We start from the raw sequence: 18693 nt of genomic DNA, 5'->3' as shown, positions 1-18693 counted from the left end.
TACTCGTACTTCCCCACACCAGCTCGTGACTAGGGTAAAACCTTCCTGGGAACTTTGACTCAATCGTTGGAGGCAGTTGGGATTCAGATGTGAATGCGCATAGATAGATTTTCATGTATAGGGTGAGATTATGTTGATACACCCTGTATTGTTAACCGATTGGGGCGGCCCGTTTTGGAAAATTGAAGAACTACGGAATACAGCAATTTTAATGACGTCATGGATATATGTGCACAAGGAGAAAATAATATTTTGTCTTTTGACTTTTATTCACAAGAATTCTTATGATTTTCTTGACTTTTTATGGAAGTAAGTAGCAAATTTTTATACAGTCATCAAGTTAAGATATTAAAGTATCTTGATACATTAACATGGGTCGTGATTTCATCTCGAAAACTATATTTTGTGTGATCTATTATATTCGTCCCACTCGGAAAAATCTCATTTTCCATTTTTTTGTTTAAATGTCTTCTTTCTTGTCTGTTTCTTTCTCATGTTATCGTAGACACTATTCATCAATTACATTTTGCCGTCTTCTCGCTCTTTAAAAGAGTCTGATAGAACTGTTACACCCGGATGAACGTGCATTTGTCTGCCAGTAGGCCTACCAGTGGTATTATATAAGTCCAGGTAATTGACAGGATTGACGTGACCGCTATAGACCAGTTTTAAGTAACTAACCTCGTTTTACAAACGAAAGACTAGTCTTCTGGTAGAAATGAAATAACAAGTGCATTGCGTGAGGGCCTGTTTGAAATTGACCTGCCTTAGGCCCAGTAAATAGTATCCGAACAATGTGAGAGATTGAGTCAATATCATCAATCAAGCACTCTGTGTACATTAAATTGGATGTTTACCTCCTGGAGACCAGCTCTTCTTTATCAGGAAGCTGCAAGGTTATGTCCTAAACTGGGGGCTACCCAACGAATAGTTATCCTCACCGCAACCAACCAGTTAACTGATAACATGTCATTACACAGCAAAAGATAGCACATGTTAAGGTGATTTAAGACATAGGATGAAACAATTTACTGAATGTAATTGTGAATGTAAGATGTCTGCTTCGTTTTGTTCATGGTTAATCACACACTGTTCAGGTGCATCAAAAGATGGGTGGGGAAGTGACACAATGCTGGTAAAGGATGCCAGATAGTGAATGGAAAGGCCAGGTATTTAATTTTGTGAGAGTGTCATCAAAGAGACGTCATGACCGGTTGACAAGTATTGTGAGCATACATTGTATACTATGGGTGGCCTATTTCTCATAGATGAGTCAGTATTATCCTGTTTGAGATTCTACATGAAAGAAAATGTGGTAAAATTGTGGTGATAATGATAAGATGGCCGTGGAATGTTTTAATATTGGGGTCAGAGCGTGGCATGAAAAGTTTTCTTCCTGATCTGATGAGCATGATATATCATATACCTGTCTCTGAACAATGATTTTCCCACCCCAATGGCAATATAACACAAATAGTGGATATTTTCATAACCCAAATGCCATGATCAACTTGACAGAATTGAAGTCATTGTGGCAAAAAACCTTTGTACTTTGGAATATAATTGCATCCAAACAATGTATGCTACATGTACATCTAATAGAACTTTCTTTTGCTGACACTATCTAAACTATTTTGATATCATTATGATATTTGGTGATGTGTGGAAAAATCATAATAGACTCATAGGCCATCTCTTTCAACTGTACACATGACATGCATGAAATTCCTTAAATTCGACACCCAATTTGTTCAGTTCATATTAGCGGTATGTTGTGTATCTAGAGATAATTTGTTATAGATTCAATACTTGTGGCACGGTAGGGTGTTAGAATCTGCAGACAAACTTATACAGAACTCCAAATGACTCTAGCACTAGTCTCAGTCTCAGGTACTTCTTCAAGGTGTTTTATGAGGATATGCAGGTTTATTGATCCATTTATTTCTCTAAGTGCTCTTTTAGAAGTTGACCAGGGTCACTTACATGACCAAATAGAACTTGAAATCCTGAAGCATTTGATAAGAACTCCTTCAAAATGAAGTGAATGCCAATTTTAAAAAGGGTAAAGGTCAGTTCTGTTGAAAACAAAGAACTGTTTCCCACGCTTGAAATTGACAATCACTTCAGTTCTTATTGCTTTCGGGTTTCTTGAAGTTCTAGAGTTCAAGCCAAAATGGAGGTACCTGGTCAACCTTTAACCACATGTTTTAAGCATTCATCTGAGCTTAAAATTCAAATTTCGTTGGCTCAATGACTTTGTAAGGATGATTAAGCCTTTCTTCTGACGTCATTTAGAAGGACATGCTTTTCTCCCATATTTGTCAAGCACTTTGATCAAAAACACTGAAAGTAAATCCTTCTAGATCATTTGTTTTAATAATTTGCTCGTGTCTTTTCACGGGTATGATATGAATGCAAAGATTGGCCAAAATGGGCCTGTGTGTCCCTTGATGAGACGTCTGGTGTCCCTGTGGGACTGGCCACATTGATCATTGGGTTTTGGCCATACATGTATGTCACTGTCAGTGACTGCACCTAAATTGGTTAGGCAGTTCATACAGTTTGGAAGTCCAAATGAAGAGGAGATAATGTATGTGGTCGCAGCTTTTACTAGTAGCCGTGACTGGATGTGTGTTTTTCTATGTTCTTCATAAATACTTCATGTACTTCAGTAAGGCTAATTGATCTTCTATGCTTGTATTTTCAGGAACCATGCGTTGAAACTTGACAACAGAACTAGGTTGTTACCTAGGCCTCCTGTATCTAAAGCAACAGTAGAAAAGACCTCGCAGGAAAGTTACAAAGTGAAGTTATTGCCAAAATCCCATCGCCAGAGAAATACCAGCATCAACCAAGAATGGAGTTCAAAGTTTGGGTTGACGGGATCAAACGAGTCGTTTGTGGTGTGACGGAGGAAACGACGTGTCAGGATATCATCCTGGCATTAGCGCATGCTACAGGACAAACTGGGCGTTTCACTTTGTTAGAAAAGTGGCGAAATAACGAACGGTTTCTGTTACCGCAAGACAATCCTCTGAGAATCCTTCATAAGTGGGGAGAATATGCGACAGATGTGCATTTTATTTTACGGAAATCCGGGAAAAGTCGCAGCAGTGGGGACCGACATAAGGAGAAATTCAAGCATAATTTTATGCCGCCTGCGGCCGTGGGGAACATAAAGAAATCTTTAACATTCAGTGGGGCACACAATACTAACAGTCAGCACCTTGGTCGCCACAGTGCACAATCGAGTATCTCCTCAACTGATAGTTACGATCTGCGCGCCTCGACTCATGTCCCGTCACAGGGCAGTATTGATCGCCGGCGAGTGCGGGAAAAGTCGCCAGACTCTCGCCGACCGCAGGCTTCAGTCCCACCATTCACTAGTCAAAATAAAGCACCTTCAACTCTTCATGTTGACACTAAACAATCTCCGCCTAGTTATAATAGTCTTGAGCGAGCAGGACGGACTCTTAGCCCTGTTGGTGGCATTCGTAGTCCGGGTTCAGGCAGTAGTGTCCCGTCTCCACCAGGAACATTCGAAAACAGAAAATCTAAGTCAAAATTGCCGCAATCCGGTCAAGGTGATCTAATGGAAGAACTGAATCTTGATATAAACTCGGTAACGTTGATTAGTGAGGGTGAGGAGTTTGATCGTAAGGCATTTGAGAAGAAGATATTGGAGCATGGCAGTTTGCAGGACCTGGTAAAGTTGGTGGAGTTGCAGAAGGAACGAGTTCAGCTCTTGGACTCGCAGATGCATATCATGGACTCAGGTGAGGTGAATTCTGAATTTGGTACAAATATATGATCTTCCAATTCAACTTGCCAAGATCACAGCATATCATTTTTTATTCTCATCTATATACCGGTATCTAATCCTCGTTTGACTTTCTAATTTCAGAAATCCAATTTTGGGAACAAAAGGACAAAGAGCTGACAGAGCAGACGCGACTTCTGAGGGAACAACTCGAGAAAGCTGAAACTGCAGAAAGCAAATATGAAGTGGAGATCAAAGAAATCGACAAGATCCACTGGGCGGATAAAATTGAAACTGAAAAAAAGATTGAACACTCTTTGAAATCTGAGATTTCTCTTTTGAAGACACGTCTGGAAGAATCGGAGGCTGATGTGGTTCAGTGTGAAAAAGACGCTCTTTATCTTGAGAAGGAAATTGCTGTGGAGGAGGCAGAAATTAAGGAGATGGAGTGTGAGAGACAGAAACAGGAGGCTGAGACTCTCAACAAAATAACTGTGCTACAAAAAGATCTGGTGGAAAGAAATTCTGAGAATGAGAAAATGCAGACGTCATTTGAAGCTGTCGAAGTGGAGGTGAACGAAAAGGAGAACGTGTTGCGGGAGAAGAAAGGTCAAATCGAGGAGCTGGAAAAACAAATCAAGTTACTCAACTTGGATATGTTCAGGAAAACTCCAGTAGAGGGCATGGCGGTTGTTGAGGAGAATGTTGGTAAGTTAATAAGTTATCGGTCTCAAAGGAAAGATTCCCACATGAATCATCAATCCTGTTGGCCTACATTTGTACATTGTATTTCCTACATCATAGGGTATGTGTAATTTGGCCCATGATTGGGCTGCCATTACTCCAGTTGAAATGCAAAAACACATGATTGGATTTGCTATTTGGGCCATAATGCTAAAAGAAAGGCCTCTCTTGTGCATTTGTATCACAGTGTACCTATTTCCTTCTAAATGGTTTCTCATGTCCTTTCAGATGATAAGAGTGGTCGAAAGTCCCCGAGGCCTCCAGGACGAAAACTTGCCAACTTCCAGATCAAACAACTCACAGAAGGTGTCATCACTCCTAAAAATCCACATGGCATGTGGGTCTAACTCAAAACTGTGGTCTAGCAGCGCCAGAATCCCCATTCTAAAGTGCACCACAAGCAAGAGATTCTTGTTTCAGTGACCTGGTAATCCAATTTTTGCTGGCTGCGATATTTATCGCAGATTGCATCAAAAACTGATTCGTGTAGTGCACATACACCTTCAATGACCACTGCGAAGGAGAGATTGTTGTCGCATGTGATAATTATCATTGGTCACTGAAACAGAAATCTCTCCTTCGTGGGCACTTGGAGCAAATCTCACAGTACTGGGCCTGAAATGTTTACTTGGTATACATTGCATACTATCATACTAGAAGTATGCCACGAAAGTGTTCAATAGTGTAAAAGAGTGCTTGTTTGAACAACGCTACAAGTGTATGTATATGTAATCATCGTTGCTAATATTCCAATTACTTGGACGGTACTAATTAAGGGGGTAGTTGTTGTGCTTTATGCAGTTATATTTGCATTCATTGGGAGATGGGTTTAATGGTGAATATGAGTATTATATTCCTATTCGGACAAGTACCGGTACATGTAACACCTGTCATTGCATCAGACTTTGCGCCATAATGAGTGTGCTTTGTGTTGGGATTTTATTATTTTTGTATCCATTTTGACAGTAAGCAAAGTAATTTTAATTTGAATCATTTTTTAACCATGAGCTAGATGTGCTAGATAGTGTACTGTAGTACTCTGCCAGTAGTTTGAGTTTGTGTATGCATTACTTCAATGTACGAATACATTTAGCTGTAAATATTTCAATGTCAGGCATAAAAACTATGCTAGTCATCTTTAGTCATGGGTGTACAATGTATTTATATATATAAAGGGTATGTAATTTTTAGCCAGATTTTTTGCTGAGTGTCAAATGATTACACATCGGACTGTACTGTGAAGTCTATGGTGATTTGTTGTAGAAGTCTGAAGACAGTTTGAAAGAAATATGGGAAAGCTTGCTTTGTTTGCATGTTCTGTCTGTAATCATAGCAGTCTGCAAGAGTAGCTTGGAAGTTAAATTCAATGTTTAGAGATATATTAAATGGATGTTTTCAGCTCTAAACATGGCGAGAATGCTGGTCTTTATCGTTGTACCGTGTGGACAGCAACACAAATTCTGTCACAGAAAAAAGGCAAGTTTTCCTATTCCCTGTTTGGAAAGCATTTTTGAATGGATTTCAATGAATTCATTGGTGTGGTTTTAGGGGCCACACATGCTAAGGAAAACACTTTACAGCTTGCAATTTGCACCTCATTATGGGCAGGGTAATCCATCGTTTCTATCGCAATTTTTTGATTGCGTTGGTCACAATTGCCAAAATATTATTGGTATGATGAATTCGTGCAGTATGCAGTCACAGTTAGGGTAAACGGTGTTCATGTTGTTATCCTTAGTTGGTTTTTTAGGAGCAGCAAATATTATACGACTAAAGATGTATGAGATTTTGAGTAATGTCATATGAATGGTTTGGAAAAGAAGGTGTCCCCTGAGCTCTTCGAAACTCCTCCATTAATACATGATTCGGAATAAGTTATGAGGTAGCTCACTGTTTACCTTTACTGATGACTATCTTGTACTTGTTTACATGTATCTTTATTTACTGATTATTATAAGTATAATGTGCAATAAATGGTATATTTAAGAAAACAGTTGCTTCTCTCTTTGTCAGAGTGGCCAAGTCCACCATTCAGAATCAGTTTGCGAAGTGCTGGGGAATTCCTACTTTTACATGTTGTCCCCTGCTTCATAAAGTCTTCCTTGATCACTGTGAAAGATGAGTGATAATGCATGTTTGAAAAAAGGCGCAAAGGACTTGTAAAGCTGTCTCGGGCACTTAACATTCATTTCCCTGCCTATTCCGGTGAGGTCATAGAAAAAGGGACAGGACAGAAGACGGACTGAGATCATGGGGAGAGGCATGAACATGGCGAAATTCAGGCTGGGATACGGGGCAATAGAAGGACAGCGACAAGATACACAAAATACGAAAGACAGGCTGAGACAAGGACAATGGCAGACTGGGACGAGACGTAAAGACACGCTGAGATTGTGGGAAGGAGACGGGGCAAGACGAATGCCGGCTGAGATTGTAGGAAGGAGACAGGGGCAAGACGAATGCCGGCTGAGATTGTGGGAAGGAGACAGGGGCAAGACGAATGCCGGCTGAGATTGTGGGTAGGAGATCTAGACGGGACATAAATGGTAGACAGAGACACGGACAAGACAAAATCTAGGTTGAGCATGTGGAAAGGATACGGGGGCACAACGAAATGCACTATTGATTGTGCAATTATGGAGCTGTCACCGCCCGTATTGTTCAATCACTCAGTCACCAATGTATACATAGTGATTTAATTAGTTGGTCATTAGGTCACCGATAATGCAAGCTATGTGTTTTAGCCTATAATGTAGATTGAGGAGTGTGAACCTATTTTGTGCAAGGATGCTGCTGGCCTGGAAGGCCAAGCGATAACAGAAATAACCTCATAAGATAAAAGACCCATGGCAACTCAGAGAGGCCTATAACAGAGCATGCTGAAGACTGGGAAGGCTCTTTCGATTTGCTTTTTCAGCGGAGTCCGGTCCGGATAGATTGGGCGTGGTTATTGCGGTAAGTAGCCAAATGCAGACCAAGTCAATTTTCGACAAAACTGAATATCGTTTTACGGATTCATCCCGAATATTTTACATGTATGTATCCCCAAACCTCTCATCATCTGTAGCTGTATTGCTACAGGCTACCCGCGGGCCGGGAAGCCGGTCGGTTGCGAATCGTATCCAGGTAACTTTCACAAGCTGAGATGTGGTTAAAACTCGTTATACATTGTATATTGATGTTGCAGATGAGTTGTAGGTCTAAAGGTAGTTCAAACTGACAGGTGATGATGAGTAACTTGTCGGCGATCATTTTCCTAAGGGACAGTGACTAATGTTACACCGGTTCGCTTCGCTCCAACCATAACCACAGAGGTTACCCTGCTCCAATAATGGGCGTACGCACATGGTAACCCTACCGTTTTCACGAAATGTAAGCCCGCGGCCCCGCCTCGGGGTCATAGGCCTAACAACCCCGCCCAACAACTTCCTTTGCTGAATGAATGACTTAATTAATGACACCATGGAGCTCTTAATAAGCTCATTGAAGGGCTTACTACCATATGCAGGTATGACTGCAGCTTGTCTTGAGCTACATGCCAATATTATTCTTTTAATATATATATTGCGTTGACAATGGAAATTAGTCAGATCAGGCAGGACACACTTATACTTGTAGACCGAGCCCTATCCCTACAAATGTATAAATGAAGTGCTTAAAGGGGCCTAAAGCACATCGTTTTCTATTACAGTGTAGGTAATTGGATCAAAGACTTGATTAGAGACCCACGGTATTTTAGTTAGCTGAAGACCAAGGCCGCGTTTGGGCCACGTTTAGTCCGTCCGAGGCGTCTAAAAGATATTCAGGACATTGTGACATGAAGCAAACGGCTAAAAACGACCGAGACGTCAGTTGATAAGGTATATTCGTTCATACATTCACATTCATACATTCATACATACATTCATTCACGTTCATACATTCACATTCACATTTTTACTTTTTGGGTGTTTGGCAAAATATTCAAGACTGCCTCCATATCAATAACGCCACAACATGGGTCCTGACTCGACACCTTATCAGCAATTTACATCAGTCTTTTTCACTGGTACATTTTGTTGAAGTTGTGTTGCTTATCATCATATTCATTTCATTTCAGGAAAGAAACCAGTACATCTTTCGACGCGATCGTTCACAGATCATAACTTGACTTTCTCGGATCGAGATGACTTGCCCTTCTGTGTTCTGATACATTTTACTGCCAGTTTTTCGGAATTTAATCAAATTGCCATTTCACTGCTGAAAAATGGGACAGAAGGTCTCGCAAAGCCCGACAGAAGTTGCTGACAAACTATTCGATCAATTCGTTGCTGCTAAAGAATATGAAGGACTTGAAGGCGTTGATTTCGGATATGAGAATTTGGTGTTTGAGGGAGGAGGTAACAAGGGTATTGGATATGTGGGTATGATAAAGGTAGGTATGGTTCACCCATGGGTGGTTCAAACATCTTGGCAAAATGGTACGGTCAACATCGCTTATTCTCGAGCATATAAATTCCTGTTACACCGGAATAGGATCTCAATCAATAGTTTTTATTGTCGCCGCAGGGTCGCTGCGATGACCGATTCAACAAGGGATCCCTGCTGACGAGAGTTTCATGCCTGATATCCCACACATGTCATTGCGACAAAATATCTCGCCCGTTTGCGGGAGATTAACTGACCAAGTTGTCATGGTATAATTATTTTGTACTGCAGGTTCTGGATGACCTAGGCTTACTGAAGAATATCAAGCGATTCGCCGGGGCGAGTATGGGAGCTGTCATCGCCACTTCATTAGCCCTGGGGGCAAACAGTAGACAAATATTTGAAAACTTCGTAATCGATTTATCAAAGATAACAAGTGGTAAGTAGGATGAAGCGCGGTGGCAATTAGTTGGGCTGCAGTACTGGCCAGGGTTTCGTATCTAAATACAAAGATGTATGAGGAGTTTGGATCTGTTCATTTATTTCCAACAAGCATCATTTCTATCTTTCAGATGGCTATGCGATAGATATATTTCGGAGTATTTTAAAGAAATATGGATGGCACCCCGGTAAGAAACTACTGAAGCACTTCAGGGAAGAATGCAGAAAGTACACGGGCAACCCCGACATCACATTCCAACAAGTAAGTATGGCCATCAAGATTGCCACACACTCTCCAGCCAGCGGTTGATGCGACCTCACCAAAGAGACATATTATACCATTTGTAGTTAGACTTTTTTGGTTATTTCTATGAAGGTTTTGGGACCAATTACCGCCCTGTAAATTGCGAACGCGTTCGCACGCCTTGTGATGGTTCGACTCGACAGTTCACACCAGTAAACAGAGACAGCCGCGATTTGCTCAAACGAGTCGGCGACCAACGTGAATTATTTTGGTCAAGTTCATGTTTCTGTTTCTTCAGCTCTATGACCTAAGAGGCGTCGAACTCTGCCTCACTGTGTCCAACCTGAGTAGCTGTTGTGTTGAATACTTCCATCCAAAGACCACTCCAGATGTTTCCATTGCCCTGGCTTTGAGGATGTCTCTTTCTATACCTGGTATGGTTTATTAGTGTCTCCGGTTGTTTCGCGTGACAGACTGCGCACTGCATTGTAAGGTGTTCCACTTGGTTCTGATCAACCGAATTACCCTTAATGAGTGAACGTTTTTAGACTGCTTCGACGGTGCTCCCCCCTCATGAAGTCTAATGCTGTTGATTTTTTATTGCAGTTTTATTCCGACCAATGCAAATGGCTATCAACCAATCCAATCCGTGTTACATGGTGGACGGAGGGCTTATGAACAACTACCCAATCACCGCATATGATGGTAAATATCACTAGTATGAAAGACACTTTTTTTAAAGCTTGCCCTGACCCTTCCAACGCCCAACGTCTAGATCTCCGTCCGCGGCTGTGTCACAATGCTGGCATGTCAATTGCAAGCTGCATTACATGCATGTCGTCATATTTAACTTCAAGTCCCTATAGAGCCATTTACACACCTATCTTTAACCTCTTTTTTCTCACAGGTTGGTTTCTTGATATGGAGCCTAACCATTCCTTCTTCCATATGATTGATTCACCGGAGGATTACTTTGGGAAGCTCAATAATAAGACACTAGGCGCAGTCGTGGTAAGTTGGGTTATAATAACCTGATTCCACCGCACTTTATGGACGAGAAGGGCATGATAAATGAGGTTGGAGGGAACATACCCCTGATCGCCACCTAGGGCTGCAACTTTATAGGATGTACATGACTGTAGTTCGAGATGGCGTCGCTTCCAAGGTTGTCGCAGATCGCATTGATAGATGGTTTTGTTGTCTAGACATTTATCCCATTCTCAATTTCAGTACGATGCCTTTGAGAGCGAGTTAAACGAGGAAATATACTTCAGTAGAGAAGAATATGAAAAACCGATGCGGCCCAACACCAAGCTCGCCAGGTCGGTAGCCGTTCGGACACCCATCTTCCGGGCTCAGGTTGAGCCATCAGTGCCTATGAAAAGGAGGACATGTCCATTTAGTCGACAACTGATTTAGACTGGACAACTACTGGCCATATCCTCAGAGTCTTTTACCCCAAATCCGACAGACTGCAGTTTCGTAGCCATTTTTTTTATCTGGTTAGCTTAATCCCGAAACACCGATTGATCTTTATCGAAGGCACCTGCAGTGACCACCGCACTCATCATGATGATTGCTGGTGAGCAAGTTTTCGGAGCGGCGCTTGACCTAGTCAGATGTAAAACAACTCGACTCAATTTATAGGGTGAAAAGTGCTAGAACAAGGTTTTGAATAGTATGTATATATATTTTAGGGAAAAATGTGTAGAAGTAGACAAGCTTTTGGATGACAAGGTGCAGCGGGCCCAGCTCGTCAGGGCGTCAAAGAAGTTCCTCAGTATTCTATCGGCAAGTGACCTTGACCGTAGTGGTAGCATCTCCCTTGAGGAATTCATCCACGCAATGAAGTCGGTAAGAGAAGTGTTTGGCTTGATTGGCAGTCCTTATCAGATCTGGCAGTGATAAAATCTATTCAGTGACCATATTTTTCTGTAATTTATTGTTTGGACATACGGAATAGATTTCTTCAGAACTTGTGATGAACATTGTCAAATACATGTTACAACTTTTTCTGCTAAATTCACTATTTCAAAAGTGGCAAGATCTTGTGTTGTAATCATACGATATCTATTTCATGTTTCCTTCATTCGTATAAGTTGTTAGTTGTCTATAAATCTTTTCAATATTTATGGCAGTGTCCCAAAGACGTGCTTGAAATCCTCTTCCTTCGTGATCACGTGTGTGAAGATCTCTTTAGAGAGATTGATGTCGACAAAAATGGAGAGGTGATTTTCTTTACAGTTGTATCCTATATATTAGTCTATAACTTGAACAACGCAGTGATCTGATTTTAATATCCGCTATATGAGACACTTTTTTTCCCCCACCTTCAATAGACAAGTCCATAACTGAAGTAGTCAGTCGGTCACTAATATTTAGAAATAGTCAATGCTGAGTTTAACGTCAAAACATTGGACACAGTAAATTTCCACTTGTCCTGAAATATGGACAACCATTAGTTATTATCATAATGTTTTTACAAATGCCGGTATATTTTTCAGATAACATACAACGAGTTCATAAACTATGTGCAGCAGAAGGGTTTACCGTTACGCCATCACATGACCGCAACGAATCAACGAAACATTAACAAATTCACGGATTTTCTAGCGGCCATTTTTGAGTCACGTGACTTGATGATTCGGCAGTTGCAGGCCAAAGCGGAGGATGTTGAGAGGACCATCGGGATCTACACAGATTATATTGGTGTGACAGACTTCAAGTTGGAGGATGAAGATAAAGTTTTTGGTGCCAGGGTAGGTCGTTTTTATATTCCAGAGAAAATCGGACCCCCAAGCCTAAAAATTCCGTATTTCCAGTCCTGTCCTGTCTGAAACAGACTATCTATTGTTGTCTCGCGAGATCCATACCGAACGAGGGAAGAAATGTAACCTCATTTTGCTGGCTCTGTTTAGCTGTTTGGGACTCGTACTTCCAGAGCCAATTCATGCGCACGTAAATGCTTTTGGTCGTTATTTCTTTATGATGTTATTACATTTAGTCATGTTTCTTGTTTTCAGCAAGGTTGGAAGGCTACCGTAGCATTTCTCAAAGAGAGGAAGGAGATAATGATAGGGAATGAGAGAGAGGTTCAAAGGAAGAGGACGATCAGGAGTGCCACCCGTAGGGAACACAGGAGGTCAACTCGGGTCTCACTCGTCAGGAGATCTGTACTCGCTGGAAATTTATATTAGGGATATCGATACGCATTTCAAATAAGAATAGTAGGCATGACCAGGATGGGAGATTGATAAAACTAATTTGCCTGAAAATTTACAAATTACGTTTATTTGTTTAGAAAATATCGATTACATGTAATGCAGATATGTACCATAAGATACTAATAAAAAACAGTACTACAAAGTGATTGAGTTATGTTTTGCAACTATTGGCGGCGAGTCGCTCAAGACAGGCAGTTAAGATGATACAGAGAAGCACGAGTTTTGAAATATATATACCAGATTCAATTGGGAAGGTTCCAATGCGACTTTCACCGCTGCCTTACACGACCGTGACCATGCCGCTTTCCGACCCGGAGAGAGTCCGAGAGAGTCTGTTCAATGAACGAATGCTGTACATGATCTGTTGGTCGATGTCGTAGGTTTCAAGCTGGTCTTTGCAGGCGGCAAAGGTAAAACGAACGCAGTAGCAGCTACTGATGCCGTCACAGGTGGTTCTCAGCCGAGACCTGAAATAGTGATTACGAAGGAGCTGATGACAAACCTTACCAATTTTCTTTAGGGCTGAACAAAGACGGATGTTCCCTTTTAAAAACGTTTCTTAAGATTGGACATGAACAGATTTCCCATTGTTCCACGATCGTTCCACGTTCCTCAAAAAATTACCGAAATAATCGAAGTTCGTGATTCAGGTATACAATGTACTTACATGAGCCAATCAATGGATACGAGCATGGGGATATACGTGGTGGGTAACCTTACAATGCTGAGAATGGCGGTCAGAGTGAGTATGGTACCATTGGAGGTTCGGGGTGATAGGATGGTCATGAAGATGGCGAGAAGCCTAGATGTAGGAAAGGGAAACAGGTGTGAGGGGTTGTCATTATGATAACATTAGTGTTTTTGCCTTGGGTACGTCGACACAGCAATTGAAAGTAACAACAGTATGATATAACTTGACTAGTACATTGTACTTGGTGAAAACGTGTTACATTGACAGATGTAACGCTGCTTTTGACGGATTGACCATTGTCCATTTTCCCTTGGTGTCACCAGCAAATCAAGGTGTGGTTGTCGACGGAGATAAAAACACTCATTAATCGTGTCCTCTTCGATATGCTCACATGTTACCGGGCCAGGAAACCACTTACACAATGACAACGATGGTCTTTGGATCATGATCAATCCCGTGAAGCTGTGAGATGAAGAGACAAGCCGATGTGATGTAGAGAGCGTCGCCATTCCGATTCAGCGCCGTGACAAAGGGGATACCGAGCTCATACACGCGCACGTCTGTGCCTTCTTTACGACATGCCTCCATGAGTTCGGACATCACCACATCGCTGAAATGGAAATAGAGTCAATCGTTTTCTCTGATACAACTTCTTCAGAAGAAGAAAAGCTAATCACGTGAAAATTGTAGAAAATTACAGAACAAACAAAACTTTTACGTCAACTGCTTCTCGCTAGCCAGTAATTAAACACGAACCTATCATCTCCTACAAAAAGTATTGCCGCAAAATTATTCTACCGGGTAAATGTCAATGAACTTACATTAGCATTCGATACATCGCGATAACGACATAATTTCTCAAGTCATTATGTATTATCAAACTATCCAAATTGCTGTACCATTAACATTAGTCGTACCGCAGCATGCAAAGTAATATCAGAATCAAACATCGGACATCGAACTTATAGGGCCAATATTGTCGACACAAGAGGTACCCCAGGGGGTATACTTTACATATACACACAACATACCTGCTCGAAGTGCCAAGGAGTAACAACCAAGACTTGAATAGGCGAAGCTGCAGCCTAAATGGATTCGTTCTCGTTATTCCTGCGTAAAGAACCGGCAGGGTGACAACTTGGTGGATGGCTGCCGCGGCCAGTACGGCCAGGAAGAAGTAGCCGAGAGAGGGAATGGTTGAGCGTACGTCTGGGGCGGAAAGGATGCAAGCGGTAGTGTAACTAACCAAACCAACTGGACTTATCCTGCAAACATTAGAAACGGGAAGTTATAAATCTTAAAAGTAACGTTTAAGTCAACCTCAAGCCATGACCTTTTCCCCGCGACTCTCAAAAGTAACTCCGTATTATAGCCTATGTAGCACGACATACTCCAAGTATACAGCAAGCAAAACCCTGCTCCCACCTACCATTTTTAAATATTTAGGGAAAATACCGAAGAAACCCAGGTGCTGCGGCGAGTTTTCAAGTATCAAGTATTTGGAAAAGCGATTGCTTACCAATAAAACCATTGGGATGCCCTCTGTACGACTTCTGCAAATGACGTGAACAGGATTCTCAAAGGACGGCCGCTCCTCGTCGGCGTACTGGCAGATAGGCCAATGACGCAGGCAAAGAAGACGACACCTAGGGCATCCAAACCATCGACAGCAATGATGTCTCTCATATTATGTGATGGTGTAACCGCCGGGGATGGCGGAGTACAGGCGAAGGATTCGTTTAGCGTTGCATTACTTTCCTGCAAGGTGTCCTGGGTTCGATTCTCTGTGAAGTTGCAATTGATACTGGATATTTTGTACTTCATCAGTTCGTGGACGTGGGAAGGCCGGGCGGAATAGTTGGTTTGTTCCTTTAAAAGAGTGATCGCTTATTTAGGCCAGATGCAGTCTATTCACTAACCACGATCAGGGGTCGACCGCATTATGTACTAGTCTTAACCACTTTCTGAATAAACATTCTTTCATTTCCGAGGCAAGTACGTCAACAGTGTGGAAGTGGATGAAAGTTCATCCGCTTCTAGACTGGTCAAGTCTCGTCTGCCCTTTACCATGTTGCCTCCACTTTGATTGGTGTTAAGCATTACAAAATGAATCTTACCATTTGAAGACTGGCTGTAATGATGTTTTTGGGGAACACATTTCTAGAAACGAAAAAAAGTACCTTGAAACACATCAGTTCATAGGACGAGACGGGGGTGATATTCTTTGGGCTAGAGGATAGTACTTTAGATTGCCACCATTCGCCGCCACCTGTAGCAGCAGTAAACATATACTTTTCTGATATCTACAGGTTACATAAGCAGTGTATGACGGTCATATACGCAGCTTGATACATGTAATTGCTTTCGCCAGAGTGCTGTAGAGGTGAATGATTTCAAAATGATTTGCGTTTTTCAGGTAAGCATTTGACCCGTTGGTTCTTACCTAAGAAAATCAGCACACAGCTCGAGTGGCCGAGGGGTCTGAATTATATCCTTTGGGTCCGTCCTCTTGACCTTTAAACCTGAAAGGATTCATTGTTTTGTGACCTTTGGCGAAAAATAACTATTGAAGGACGTTAAACGGTAATAGGCAGATTCGATTAGCCTGAGGGACATGAGGTTGACAGTGGTCACTGGTTGAAGGAAAGAGGATAGAAATGTCAATGGGTACAGTGTCGTACAGGTCATGTTCCTGTCAGTTCTGGGTGATTTGAAACAACCAGTCGGTTGGATTAGGGAAAATGCTAACATGTGAATGAAGTAAAGACGATGAATTTATCAAAAGCCTACCTGGGCTAAAAGCAAAGCCCATTGCTACACCAATGACACTTGCAAGAAGGCTGGTTAGCAGCATGTACGCGAAACACACCAGGAGGACGCGAGCACTGAGAGAACGAGACAGTTTTGAAATTCCTGCAAAATGTAAGGCAATTTTAAGATGATAATTGCAAATTTTGAAAGCTATCGCAATCACTAGAAATGTAGTTTTTGTTGAAATGCTATCATTCAAGCTTTCTGATGGAACAATCGTTTTGCATAAAAATCAAATGATCAACAGTCATGTGTATTCAACCATGACACAGACCCCAATCCATCGGAGGAAAGTGAAGGAGGAAACTTTCGGACTGGCGCCAATGGATCGGCATGTTTTGGCTAAAGTAGGATTGGAGTTTTGATCTTTGATCTTTGATTAGGATTGTCAGTAGGACTGGCTTCATGTGTCTGTCTTTCCGCGTCGTGTTGGACGAGAGCCCCAGGGAGGAACAGACTGTTCGTCAGGCTCAGCCTCACTCTATCCCGTCCCAACAGACATGACTCATCAAAATAATATCATTAGGCCCCATGAATATCATTTACATGTAATGAGCGTCGTCAGTCGGGCAGGAGTTTTGATATTATGTGCTTATGCGTCAGGTATGATTCTCATGGGGCCATCAACGCCAAAAAAATCCCTCAATGTCAGAGTGGCAAGTCTATTGCCCCAATTGCGCTTCAAATGAGCACAACGACATATAATAATGCCTTGCCCTTTAATACATGTACACGTATGGCAATCAATAATTATTAAATCTTTAATCACCTGATATAACACAAGACAGGAGGAGAGGAAGGACCATCATTTTTAGAAGTCTCATCATAATTTCGCCGGGCATTCCTATACCAAACAAAGAAATATGGTGTTCATTGATTTCCTCTGAACAAGATGCACAATATCATCAATTAGAAAAACAAAGGTTATGATACTGGATAAGCCTAGGGGGAGGTTTTTCATTACTCTCTGGGTCTTTTCTTTGGTGGCGTCAACCCTTTCCTTAATGTGCGGTTTACGATGAACAAATATTTGTCATTGTCTTGGGCAATTTTTAAAAAGTGACCACCGTCAAATTTGGCCAGCACCAAGCTTTCAAATGCTGACTTTAAAGAAATGTAACATTCTGATAACAGCCTAATGAATATAAAAATATATCTTCTTAAGATCAGATTTATTCATTATGTTAGAGAGGATGCATTGCCTTTAGGAGAAACCATCTGCTTGCTTAGAGATATCAAGCCAAATGGCGTTTCCGAGGTAAAACATCACTCGTTATGAACCATCCTTACCAATCCAGAGAATGGCACCCTCCGACGGGTCGAGATATTTTAGGCCAATGCCCAGTCCTATCCCTCCTAGGAGCCCAAGTAACGTTAGAGCACTTAGCAGATGGTTCATACAGCAGTTGCGACATATCTCCCTACATCCTGCTTGTCTTGGCATGTCGAAGTCGGATTCATATTCAGTTTCCAGTTCCGAATGGCCTGCTACTGCCATACTCGACCTGTAATGCCTGTTCTTCATATAACATATGAAAATGTGTATTTTGTCTTCAATTCCGGGTTACACCTTGGTTTCGGAGACCGCAGAAATAAGTAAGCGGTTCATAGAACAAGTTAAGATGTTGCATGTATTTTACCTTCAGGCTCTGAACACTAATTTAATCCATCGTCCTTTTGTAAGTTGAGTAGCGGATAACTTTCAAGGAGGTTGTGATCAATTCTTAGCCTAAGCATATTCTGCCTGAATGGCCAGTATCAGACACTCACAATTTATAGTAAGAGGGACCATGGAATTATGTAAAAGAGACCTACCTTTAAAAGATGCTTGTCAAAGAATAACGCCTAACATCACAATTAATGCACCAAGGAATTATTATAGGTCTTTGAGTTTAGGGTGTTTTACGATCTGTAACGTTTGGTATTGATATTCCTAGTGCTTGGAATGTGTCTTGTGATCTTAATGCATTGTATTTTCTATGGTTTAATGCTTGTATCAGATATGCAGAATGTATTGATAAGACAACTTAATTAAGTCAATTGAGGGCGGTCTGTGATGACTCTTGATCGAGTATAGAGTGTACATTTGATGTTCGTTCGGGCTTATTGGGAGCATCTTGACCACCAAGGTTTATGCATCTTCTCAAGGTTTAAAGCAGAAAATCATAGCGGTATTCATTTGAAAGCACTCTTTGAGAGCTTTCCACTGAATACCAACATGTATAGCTGCGCGTACACCACGAAATATTGGTGGACCAATTGCACGTACACCACCACATTGCCGCGACAAATTGGTTCGGCAATCCATTGCCGATACAAATTGCCGGGCTTGATGGGACAAATTCGCCCGGCTTGTTAAAAGCTCGGCTTT

At 41.6% G+C, this 18693-nt stretch overlaps 3 protein-coding genes across 6 annotated transcripts; 2 read left to right on the top strand and 1 right to left on the bottom strand.

Annotated features, from left to right (window-relative positions):
* The first annotated feature begins 232 nt into the window (after positions 1-232).
* On the top strand, positions 233-6495 carry LOC135492791 (cilia- and flagella-associated protein 45-like). The gene is made up of 4 exons (XM_064779435.1): positions 233-309; positions 2708-3776; positions 3905-4468; positions 4733-6495. Exons 2-4 carry the CDS (start codon positions 2858-2860, stop codon positions 4849-4851), a joined length of 1602 nt encoding a protein of 533 aa, XP_064635505.1. The 5' UTR covers positions 233-309; positions 2708-2857; the 3' UTR covers positions 4852-6495.
* Positions 6496-7359: 864 nt separating this feature from the next.
* On the top strand, positions 7360-12858 carry LOC135492412 (uncharacterized). 2 transcript variants are annotated; one of them, XM_064778889.1, is made up of 12 exons: positions 7360-7459; positions 8604-8918; positions 9203-9350; positions 9484-9614; positions 9895-10030; positions 10203-10301; positions 10504-10607; positions 10827-10918; positions 11294-11450; positions 11735-11824; positions 12101-12355; positions 12620-12858. In XM_064778889.1, exons 2-12 carry the CDS (start codon positions 8751-8753, stop codon positions 12791-12793), a joined length of 1554 nt encoding a protein of 517 aa, XP_064634959.1. In that variant the 5' UTR covers positions 7360-7459; positions 8604-8750; the 3' UTR covers positions 12794-12858. The 2 variants fall into 2 exon arrangements, with proteins under 2 accessions (XP_064634959.1, XP_064634960.1); XM_064778890.1 differs by lacking the exon at positions 7360-7459 and adding an exon at positions 8313-8364.
* A 226-nt stretch (positions 12859-13084) lies between these two features.
* LOC135492411 (excitatory amino acid transporter-like) lies at positions 13085-18218 on the bottom strand. Of its 3 annotated transcripts, none has more exons than XM_064778886.1 (11): positions 18138-18218; positions 17613-17836; positions 17092-17166; positions 16302-16424; positions 15955-16033; positions 15629-15671; positions 15031-15380; positions 14543-14776; positions 13930-14121; positions 13488-13622; positions 13085-13287 (listed from the first exon to the last, which is right to left on the bottom strand). In XM_064778886.1, the coding sequence occupies exons 2-11, from the start codon at positions 17818-17820 to the stop codon at positions 13101-13103; spliced, it is 1626 nt and encodes a 541-aa protein (XP_064634956.1). In that variant the 5' UTR covers positions 17821-17836; positions 18138-18218; the 3' UTR covers positions 13085-13100. The 3 variants fall into 3 exon arrangements, with proteins under 3 accessions (XP_064634956.1, XP_064634957.1, XP_064634958.1); XM_064778887.1 differs by having other exon boundaries at positions 17613-17827; positions 18138-18185; XM_064778888.1 differs by lacking the exon at positions 18138-18218 and having other exon boundaries at positions 16302-16396; positions 17613-17819.
* Between the last annotated feature and the right edge of the window lie 475 nt (positions 18219-18693).

This window comes from Lineus longissimus, chromosome 8 (assembly GCF_910592395.1).
Source record: "Lineus longissimus chromosome 8, tnLinLong1.2, whole genome shotgun sequence".
Taxonomy (NCBI): Eukaryota; Metazoa; Nemertea; class Pilidiophora; order Heteronemertea; family Lineidae; genus Lineus; species Lineus longissimus.
The sequence above is the reverse complement of the archived record's forward strand: the minus strand, read 5'-3'. Positions and strand labels throughout refer to the sequence as shown.